Source organism: Bison bison, unplaced genomic scaffold (assembly GCF_000754665.1).
Source record: "Bison bison bison isolate TAMUID 2011002044 unplaced genomic scaffold, Bison_UMD1.0 scf7180017850463, whole genome shotgun sequence".
Taxonomy (NCBI): domain Eukaryota; kingdom Metazoa; phylum Chordata; class Mammalia; order Artiodactyla; family Bovidae; genus Bison; species Bison bison.
In genome coordinates, this window is record NW_011481036.1 from 93,990 (window position 1) to 104,890 (window position 10,901).

Sequence of the window (10,901 nt, forward strand, 5' to 3'; positions counted from 1 at the left end):
GACATGAGTTTGAGCAAGCTCCGGGAGTTGGTGATGGACAGGGAAGCCTGGCGTGCTGCAGTCCATGGGGTTGCAAAGAGTCAGACATGACTGAGCGACTGAACTGACTGACTGACTTGCACTTGTGACTTTTTTGTAGTTGTGTAACCTGCCTTTGGGCTTTCCTGGTGGCTCAAATGGTAAAGAATCCACCTGCAATGCAGGAGACCAGGGTTCAATCCTTGGGAAGATCCCCTGGAGAAGGAAGGGAATGGCTACCCATTCTAGTATCCTTGCCTGGAGAATATCATAGACAGAGGAGCCTGGCAGGCTACAGTCCATGGGGTCACAAAGAGTTGCTCACAACTGAGCAACTAACACTTTTACTTTTTTCAACCTAGTTTTTAAAAATAAAGTTTAAATTTATTTTTTTAATTATTTACTTAAATTTTTTTTATATTTTCAAATTTAAAAAAGGTTTAAATCTGAATGTCAACAGTGCCAACTTTGGCTGCCACTGCCCTCACTGAGGAGCTGGATGCCCAGGAGTGAGGGTGATATGGGAGACAGGAGTCTCTTCCCTTCCCATGCAGTTGTGATGCCAGGGCTCAAATGTTACCTATTTTTCACTCAATGTAGACTCTATGTGCCTGTCAACTATTTCACTTCTGTTAAGTCAACAAGTAATCTGATCCACATGTCCCGTGCTTTGGTTGGGCAAGTCAAAGACAAGATCTGGCACAAGAGTTTTGCCTTTGTAACCTTACACTTGCTCAATTTGCAACTTCACTTGTGTTGATTAATTGTGTTGATTAAACAAAGTTCAGCCTCTGAGCAGGTATTCTTAACCTGCGTTTGACGGGGTAGGCTTGCGAACTTCTGATATCTATACCAGATGCTGTGTGCACGTGCCTTTTTTTCTTTTCATGTCTTTTTAACTTTATAAAGTTTCAAATGTACATGAACTACAAGAACAAGCCCAAGAATTCCTGTACAGCTTTTGTCAACTCACCAATTGTTAGCATTTCATTACACTGCTTTCCAGTTTTCTTCCCATATGAATATTTTTTAAGACAGTTGAGGGTGAGCAGCCCCTAAGGAACATTTCTGAAAAACACAGACATTCTCTTACAGAGTTACAGTACAGTTATCAAAAATCAAGGACTTAACATTGATGAAGTCCATGTTCAAGTTTCACCAACTGTCCCAATATTGTCCTTTGGAGCAATTCTCTTTTCAGCTCCTGGGAAAATCCCCCTAAACCCTGGGATTAGGTGTTGTAAGTAGTTATTGTGTCTCTCGAGACTTGAACAGCTTCTCCGTATCTTTCATGAGTTTTGGAGTCCAAGGAGCAGCATAATTTTTATTTCGGTCCCTACCAGTAGACATCTGGGGTTTTCCCATTTTCCACTATGATAAACAATGCTTTGAGGAATATGTTTTTGCACGCCACATGGAGCATTTACGTAGTTTTCCCTGGGATGAGCTCCTAGGAGGGTGAACTTCTGGGTTGGAGGGAGGTGTGTTTTTAAGACTTGCTACATGATGCCAAGATGCAGTTCCTAGAGCCTTGCTAAGCCCATGTATGTGAGAATGCTCATTTGCTCCCACAGTCGCCAGCATCAGGCATTGTTCTATTTAATCTTGCTGCGCATCAGAGAAGTCAGTTTTACAGCCATTTAAGGAAGCCTCTGGCAGCTAAAGTACGTTTTTATCCAAGGCGAAGTCAGCCCTGCAGTCTGGGGTTTTGGAGCAAGATGAGAGCCAGCCAATGCGGTTCACTGCCGCTGCCACTAGAGGGAGCACCTGATCCACTGCAGGCACTGTTGTCCAGTCACTAAGTAGGGTCTGACTCTTTGGGGCTCCATGGACTGCAGCACTCCAGGCTTCCCTGTCCTTCACTATCTCCCTGAGTTTGCTCAGACTCATGTCCACTGAGTTGGTGATGCCATCCAACCATCTCATCCTCTGTCATCACCCCCTTCTCCTCCTGCCCAGCATCAGGGTCTTTTCCAATGGTCAGCTCTTCACATCCGGTGGCCAAAGGAATCAGAGCTTCAGCTTCAGCATCAGTCTTTCCAATGACTATTGAGGGTTGATATCCTTTAGGATTGACTGGTTTGATCTCTTTGCTGTCCAAAAGACTTTCAAGAGTCTTCTCCAGCACCACAATTCCAAAGCAGCAATTATGTGGCACTCAGCCTGGAGAATCCCAGGGACAGGGGAGCCTGCTAGGCTGCCGTCTATGGGGTCGCAGAGAGTCAGACACGACTGAAGTGACTTAGCAGCAGCAGCAGCCTTCTTTATGGTCCAACTCTCACGTACGTACATGACTACTAAAAAACCATAGCTTTGAGTATGGGGACCTTTAACAGCAAAGTGATATCTCTGCTTTTTAACATACTAAGTTCGTCATAGCTTTTCTTCCAAGGAGCAAGCATCTTTTAATTTCATGGCTGCAGTCACCATCCTGTGATTTTGGAGCCCAGGAAAATAAAGTCTGTCACTGTTTCCACTGTTTCCCAACCTATTTGCCATGAAGTGATGGGACCAGATGCCATGATCTTAGTTTTTTGAATGTTGAGTTTTTAAAGCCAGCTCTTTCACTCTCCTCTTTCACCCTTATCAAGAGGCTCTTTAGTTCCTCTTTGCTTTCTGCCCATTAGAGTGGTATCATCTGTATCTCTGAGGTTGTTGATACTTCTCCAGGCTGATGCTTGTGATTCCCCCAGCATGGCATTTCACATGATGTACTCTATATATAAATTCAATAAGCAAGGTGACAATATACAGCTTTGACATACTCTTTTCCCAATGTTTTCCCAATTTTGAACCAGTCCGTTGTTCTGTGTTCAGTTCTAATTGTTGCTTCTTGACCTGCATACAGGTTTCTCAGGAGACAGGTAAGGTCGTCTGGTATTCCCATCTCTTTAAGAATTTACCAGTATTGTAAATTGGTAAATACGGTAAATATGACTGTGTTCATATTTACCAATTAACTAGCTCTGACCACTGAAGAGAGTTCTAAGTTCTGCTCAGGGACACAGAGGAAAGTGGTTCTTGTTAATCACCTACCACAGCCCCTACAGATGACATGTTTTAAAATATTAAGGCCACTAAGGGGCAAAGAACTTGTCAGCAACCACAGACCATGGACTCAGTAATAAATATGGAGGCATTTACCCATGAAAAGATGCTCAGCCTCACTGAGAAGAAAGGGAACACAGGAGAAAGACAAGGCACCTCTGTCTTTCCATGACTGACACACGTTTCAGAGACTGCTGATGCTTGGTCTCATTTCTGCATCAGGACATTGACATTGGCAGCCTCCTCTGCCTGGAACAGTCTTTCTCTTCTGGATATTCACAAAACTTGTTCCCTCACTTCCTTTAAATGTTTATGGAAATGTTTCCTTCTCAATAAAGGTCTACCCTGACTCCCCTAATCTAAAAATTCTCCCCCTTCTTCTCCCCCTAGTGTTCCTGAACCATCTTGCCTTAGCTGCTCTAATTTTTTTTTTTTTTTTTTTAGCTGCTCTAATTTTTATAGTAATTATCTTTTTGTACCACCAACTTTTCTTACCAACTAGCCTGGGACTTTCCCAGTGTTAGCACTAAAGTTCGGCATTGTGGGCAACCTGGACAGTTGGCCACCCTAGGTTTAGTGCTTACTGTTTATCATCTGTCTCCCCACACAATGGATGCCCCAGGAAGGTGGTGCCTTGCTTCCTGTCTCGGTCACTGATGTATCCCAAGCACACAGAACAGAGCCTGGCAGACAGCTAGCTATAAATAAATACTTGAATGAAGGGACCAGATCCCAGTGGTGGGGATCCAAATAAGGAGAGCCCTGCCAAGGGCTACTTGGCAGAACTTCAGACACTTGTGCTCTTTGAGCCTGCAATTCCACTTCTAGGAACTTCCCCTTCAGGAAAGCTCACAGCTTTGCCTGAGGATGCTCACTGCAGCTCCTAACCACACACTAGACCAGCGTAAACACCCATTAGCTGGAGAATGCTAGAAACTCCTAGGTTCTTATGGAGGATCACAGTGCACGCTGCTGAGGAAGGATATGTGGGAATGTAAATGTGCAAGTAGTGTGGGGAGGAAGACACCAGATATTCACAGCAGGTACGTGAGGTGTCGTGAATCGGAACGTGAAAGGGGAAGGAGGGCTAGAGCTGTGCTTCCTCCTTTCACTGCAGTCACTGTGAATTTCCCTCCAAACATGTATTTCTTCCATGAATTAATACATATGAACAGAAGAAAGGAAGGTTCATTTCTAAAGCTACAAATTTGGGTTTCACTGAGCAAAAGTTGTTTCTGGGCCTTCAGCACTTAGCAAAGGAAGGACACCCCTCTCCCAGCCCATCTCCTGCCCATCCATCTCCCAAACTAACTCAAAAGGCCCCATCACTAGGCCACCTCCGGAGTCCTTCTCAGATCTGCCCACTTTTCTCCCACCATGGCTATGGCCACCACCCTAGCCCAAGCCACAACCAACTTCCTGTTGAAGTTTTGCTTCCACTCTGGGCCCTCCAGTCAAGTCTCTAACCAGCAGCCTTGAGCTAGAATCACAACAAATCCATTCACGTCTCCAGGTCAGAATTCCTCACTGGCTCCCTAGGGCCCTACCTACCATGCCCACCTCTCCCAGCCCAGCACATTTCTCCAGTCAGACCTTTCTTTCCCCACTCCTCTGCCCTTCTCTCAGTTCCTCCCATCTCAGGGTTTTCAAAAAATTCTTTTTAGAAAATAACAGCTTTATTGAGATATAACTCACACACCATACAGAAAACTTTACCAATTTAAAGTGTTTTGGTATACTCACAGAGTCACACATCTATGCCATCACCACAGTCAAGTTTAGAGTATTTTCATTGTCCCCAAATTTACCCATTAGACATCACTTTCCCATCCCCCAACCCTAGACAATCACTCATCTACTTTCTGTTTGCGTGGATTCAACTGTTCTGAACATTACATATAAATGGAATCATACAAATGCAGTCCTTTGTAACCGGCTTTTTCCCTTAGCAGTGTTTTGGAGGTTTGTCCATTCGTAGTAGGTAACAGTACTTCATTCCTTTCTATGGCTGTATTGATCTGACATTGTGAGTATACACCACATTTAGTTTACCCATTCCCCAGGTGTTGAATATGTCGGTTATTTTCATCTTTTGGGTATTACAAACAATATGATATGCATATCTGCACAGCTATGAATATCTGTGTATGACTTTCTGTGTAGACATGTTTCTGTTTCTCTGGGGTACGTACCTAGCTGTGGAATTGCTGGGTCATAGGGTAACTCTAGGTTTAACCCTTTGATGAACTGCCATACTGTTTGCCAAAGCAGCTACACCGTTTTTCATTCCCACCAGCTGTGCGAGGGTTCCAATTTTTCCACATCTTTCCCAACACCTATTATCTCACTTTTTGATTACAGCCACCCTGGTGGTGTGAGATGATCTCTTATTGTGGTTTTGATTCTCCTTTCCCTGATAGCTGATGACACTGAGCATCTTGTCATGTGCTTACTGGCCATTTATATATCTTTGATCAGCAGCACTGTCTCTTCTCAGGGTTATTCCAACAGCCTCTTCTCTGGCCTCCCTGCCTCTGCCCACATCCCCATGAGCATCCCCCTTCATCCTCTTCTCCACCCAGCAGTCATAGTGAGACCACAGCAGTCCTCTGCTCAAAATCTGGCAGTGGCTCCCTATTCCCTCAGAGACAAGACCACAGTCCTAATCACCGCCTTCAAGGTCCTGCATGATACCCCCTCCCCAACTCCATCCACACATACATTTCTCTGACCTCATCTCCCCATACTCTCCCCTTGCCCACTCCATTCTAACCACACTGGCCTCCTTGTAGTTCCTCAAGTGTGCTAGACCTCTGCCCCAGCTGTTTCAACTGCCCAAATACAGCTTCCTGATAAGCACATAGCTCGTTTCCCCCCTTCCTTCAAACTTGTGTTCACATGACACCTGAGTGGCAAGGTTTCCCTGGCCACCTGGTTTAAAATTCATTCCAGCTGGCATCCCACAATCTGGCACCCCCACCCGAATCCCTCCCCCCTTGCTCCACTTTTCTCTTTTTCCACAGCACTCGCTCCCTTCTAAACTACCACGTATTTTACTTATTACCTTTTGCTTCTGTGTCTATTTTCCCTTACCACAGGAAACCCCAAATAAGGCAAAGATCATGAAAAGTTCTTAGCAGAGATGGGGCCTGTTGGAATTTCAGGTGTCAGTAAAGGGCAGCCTCCCTGAGGACCGGCCCCAGCCACTACCTGTTGCTGTCAACAAAGGCTGACTGGGACACAGCAGCTCCCTTCATCTGCACATCCACTGACTGCTCTGGCTAGGGCAGCAGAAGAGAGTCGGTTGGGACAGAGATGGGTGGCCTGCAGAATCAAAAACCTTTACTGAGAAGATTCATTGAGCCCAATTTTAAGGCTGCGGGCAATTCCTTCCTTCTCCCTCAGGGCCTGTCCACGATTCCTTCCTTCTCCCTCAGGACCTGTCCACGTCAGGGATCCCCAGCACTCCCACTCGCCCTGCCACCAACGTGCTCGCCGGCCCGTCTGCTCCCGCCCACGGCCCATCAAAGCGTCCAATGGCTCCCCAGGGCCTGAACGCTTCAACACACCGCCCACTCAGCCTCACCGGCTTCCCGGTGGCGCCCCAAACACACCACGCGTGATCCCCTCGCCTCGCCTTTGTTCGGGTTGTTCCTTTTTCTGAAGAGCTTTTGCCATATGGAGCCCAGGCAATTCTTCCTCCGACAGGTCAGTGAGAAGCCCCAGCCCTCTCTCCCTGCACCCCAGGCCCTGACTGATCCGATCTGTCTTTATCACTCGCTGACGTGATAGGATATACTTACTTGTTTACTGTCTGGCTTCCCCACGAGGTTGTCAGCACCCTGAGCACAGGGATTTTGTCCCTTTTACTCTCAGCTGTATCCCCAAAGCATCCTGCCTGCCACAGGGCTGTTGCTGTTTAGTCACTAAGTCTTGTCCAACTCTGCAACCTCAAGGACCGTAGCCCGCCAGGCTCCTCTGCCTATGGGATTGTCCAGACAAGAATACTGGAGTGAATAGCCATGTCCTTCTCCAGGTGATCTTCCTAACCCAGGGCTCAAAGGGGAGTCTTTTGCATTTACAGGCAGGTTCCTTACCACTGAGTCACCAAGGAAGGTGCTCAAAAACCCAAAGCATACTGAATAACTGCCAGTGTCCAGAGAGGAACCTCATAACATCCACCTGACCGGGTTGTTTCGAGGGTTCAATGAGATCAGACACGCAAATAAACTACAACAGTGCCCCGGCCAGCAAGCATGAGTTAGTAACCATCACTCTCATGAGCACCAGCAGTCCTTGTCTGTCGGGTGGACTCCGGAGCTACAGATCAGTCTGACCCCCAACTCCGCCTCGTCCCAAGTCGGGGGGCCCTGGGCAAGTCACTAGAACCCCCCTTCCGTCAGAGTCCTTGCGTGTTAACTGGGCCGGACTTAAGGTGAGGCGTGGGGGGCGCACGAGTGCCGTCAACCCGCCACACACTAGTTCTGGCTAGGGCGGTGGGCGTCTCTGCATGTTTCTGCCGCAGTTCCAGAAGCTAGGGCCCCACTTGGGGTCTTGTAGGGACCCTCTCTAGAGGGTCTGAGAGACCTTGCTGGAGGCGCTGGGTCACACAGTAGCCGAGGAGGCGGGTCAACTCCCGGGGGTCCTGCGGTCAGGGCGCCGATACGTGGCCGCCCGGGGCATGCAGGGCCGGGTCCCCAAACAGGGAAAGGAGTCCTGACGAGGCCTGGCTGGCGGAAGAACGGGGTCAGTCACAGGTAAGGCCTGGCCCTCAGCAAGGCCTGAAGGCTCTTCCTTCTTTATTAGACACCGTCCTCACAGGAGACTGAGGCCCTGCCGGGGCCAGAGGTCACACATCGGAGGGCAAGGCTTCTAAGCCTTCAGCGCCGGCTGACTGGCCTTGGAACCTCCGCTACACAGCACGCAGGTCACACGTCATTCCACCACAAAATGGCGCCTCGAAGAAAAACGTACCGCGACGGCCAGCGCCCACCCCCACGACGGGCTGAGGAAGGGGCGCGAGTGTCCGCGAGCTTATTTGCATACACAAAACCAACGAACTTCATTGGCTGTGAGAGCCTGGGTCCGCGCTAGGCAGATCCCCCATTGGTCATTTCCTTTTCTCCGCCCCTCTGGTACCGCCTTCTATGTCAAGGATTGGCCCGCGCGTGTCTCGTGACGCCACTCCACGACTGCGCGTCCCTATTGGTCGGAGTGCCTTCTATCATCCTTTTAAACCCCGCGAGTCCCACCTCCTTTCGCCCTGCCCAGGTTCCACGGCCGACCGTTAGTCGCGTGCGCGATTTCTGGGCGTCAGGGCGCGCGCGTACGCAGGCGTCTCATTCAAACGGCCCAATCAGCGCTCGCGTCGCCCTTTACGTCCTCTTCCTTTCTGCTTCCCCCTTCTCCACCGCTCCATTCTCCCGGATTCCCTCCCGGCCCCCTCCGCGCCCCGAGTGGCCGTCCCGCCGCGCGCCCCCTCTCCAACTTCTGCCTGCAGTTTGCAGGAAGGGAGCGAGCCCGTCGAACGCCGAAGACCGTGCGCGCTGACGTCACGGGTCGAGGCGCCGCGAGAGGGGCCCCTGAGGGGGCGTGGCCTGTAGGCGGCTATAAAAGGGTGCCCGTGCGCGCGCGGCCGGCTTACTGCGGCCGGTCACTGGGACGGGTGGAGCTGCTGTACGGTTTGCGGCGGACGTCGGAGGCTGCGAGAAGCAGAGCGGGGCCGCCGGGGCCTCGTTAGGGCCGCAGCGACAGCAGTTGGGCCCCCCGCCCCGGCAGGCGGCCGGAGAGCGCGGGAAGGGGGTCGGGGGGACCCGCCCCCGGCCGGCTGCAGTCATGGTGAGTGCGGCGCCCAGGCCCGGGAAGGGTGGGCGAGGTACCCCCCTCCCCGCCCCCGTAGAGGAAGAGGCGTGGTCTCAGGACCCTCTCGCGGGCGGTTTGAGGGGTTGAGAGCTCACCTGGATGTCCGAAGCCCGAGTTGGGCCCAGGGGCCTTCCTGTAGGCGGGGCGGAGGGAAAGGCCCGGCCGAGTCCCGGGGAGGGCTCCGGCCTTTTGGGCAGGCCTGTGGGTCTTCCGGGAACAACAACACTCTGCGGCCGTCTCCAGGACCGATCTGGGGTTTCCAGGGTGGTCTTAACAAGATTAGATGGGGGAAAGGGACCTAGGTAGGCCTGGGGCTTACCTAGAATCATTGGGGAGCCTGTACGGAGCTACGAACAGGCTTCGGGGGCTTGTGGGGGAGGTGGAGTCGTCCGCAGGAGCTCGGAGATGCGCCCCATTTCTAGTGGGTTATCCTGGGACTGTCGCCTGAAGCTTCCTGGGTTGGGGGTTCCGGGAGCTCGGGGTGATTGATTGACAGCCCGGGATCCTGCAGGAGGCTCCACGCCCTGGCTCTGCCCGTGGCTCACCCGCTTGTCTCCATGCTTAGAACTCCAACGTGGAGAACCTGCCCCCCCACATCATCCGCCTGGTGTACAAGGAGGTGACGACGCTGACCGCTGACCCACCTGACGGCATCAAGGTCTTTCCCAACGAGGAGGACCTTACCGACCTGCAGGTCACCATTGAGGGCCCTGGTGAGTGTGGGAACGACAGGGAGGAGTGCGCTTCCTAGTCCTAGTCACCCTAGAGCCAGGATAGGAGGCTCCCACTCTTAAGTGGATTGCCAGACCCTGGGGACGCAAGGGTGGGCAGGACAGGCACACCTGTTACATGTGTTCCTGGTGTGCAGGGCTGGACAGTGGGAGTGACAAATAATTGTGTACTGTCTCCCCATTAAATGTTGGTGAGAAAAAACTCTGGGGGCCAAGAGAGCATGTAATGGGTCCTTAGCTTGGCTTTGGGTGTTTCCTCCATCCTGAAGTTGGGTAGGAGTTCCATGGGATTGGGAGGAGGATGCCAGGTGGGGAGAAGTGTCAGCAAAGGCCCGGAGGGCGGGTTGGACCATCTCAGATTCCTTCCTGTCGGCACTGTCTGGGGCTCTGGGGACCAAGCAGAGAATAAGCCAGATACAGGCTTGGGGGAGATAATAACCAAACCACTACAGGCAATTGTTTGATCTTGTAGGTTGGTTTAGCATGTCACTTCACGTGCACTACATTTAGGTTATTGAATTTTTACGATTTAAATGAAAAGCATGTAATGAAAAGACTTAGTCTGGAATCAGGTTTGTGGGCAGAGGGTCAGGGAAGGCTTTCTGAGATGGTGAGAAGGTGATTCACCCCATCCTGATGCGGGCTCGGCAGGAGGTGAGGATCCCAAAAGGCCTTTGGCAGTCTTGGGGTGTATTAGATATTTTATAAGAACAGAAAATAAAGGGCTGGTGAAGCTTACAGGAAACAGATCTTTTAGGGTCTGTAGGTCTCTTCAAAGAGTTTAGAAAGGAAGCCCTTGGGTTTAAAGCAGGACTTCACTGTGACTTCAGTGGGGCTTTGGGTGGGGTTGCAGGCTGGAGGCTGACATCCATCAGGTGAGCGAAGTGGTTCTGCTGGACTTGGAGGGGGGGCTCAGATTTATGGGGGGAACTGGATGGGTTGGACGTGGGGTCTGGAGCACCAAGAACAGCCCTGGGAATGGCTCCCATGGGTTTTTTACCTGATCAGGAGGGTGAATGAGAGGGCTGTTTGCTGCAGCAGGGAGACCTTGGAGTGTACAGAACTGTCCTGAGTCTTGCCTGAGAGACTTCCAAACAGATGTTTTTCTGGGGGACTGAGGGGGCATATATGTCTGTGCTACTTGGGAATGGTGTGCTGTGGCTTCAGTGGGGACTGAGGAGCCTCGTGGGTGGGGACCACCAGTTGGGTTAGCTCTGAGCTGGGGGGTGGCGGGGTGGGGGC

The 10,901-nt window shown here is 51.0% G+C and overlaps 1 protein-coding gene across 1 annotated transcript in view; it reads left to right on the plus strand.

Moving 5' to 3' along the window:
• Positions 1–6,575: 6,575 nt before the first annotated feature.
• UBE2S (ubiquitin-conjugating enzyme E2S) overlaps positions 6,576–10,901 on the plus strand; it is a 6,116-nt gene continuing 1,790 nt past the window's right edge. Inside the window, exons 1-2 of the mRNA XM_010848629.1 lie at positions 6,576–6,774; positions 9,494–9,641. Coding sequence (XP_010846931.1) covers positions 6,745–6,774; positions 9,494–9,641 — 178 coding nt within the window. The 5' untranslated portion in view covers positions 6,576–6,744. The remainder of the gene's footprint in view (positions 6,775–9,493; positions 9,642–10,901) is intronic.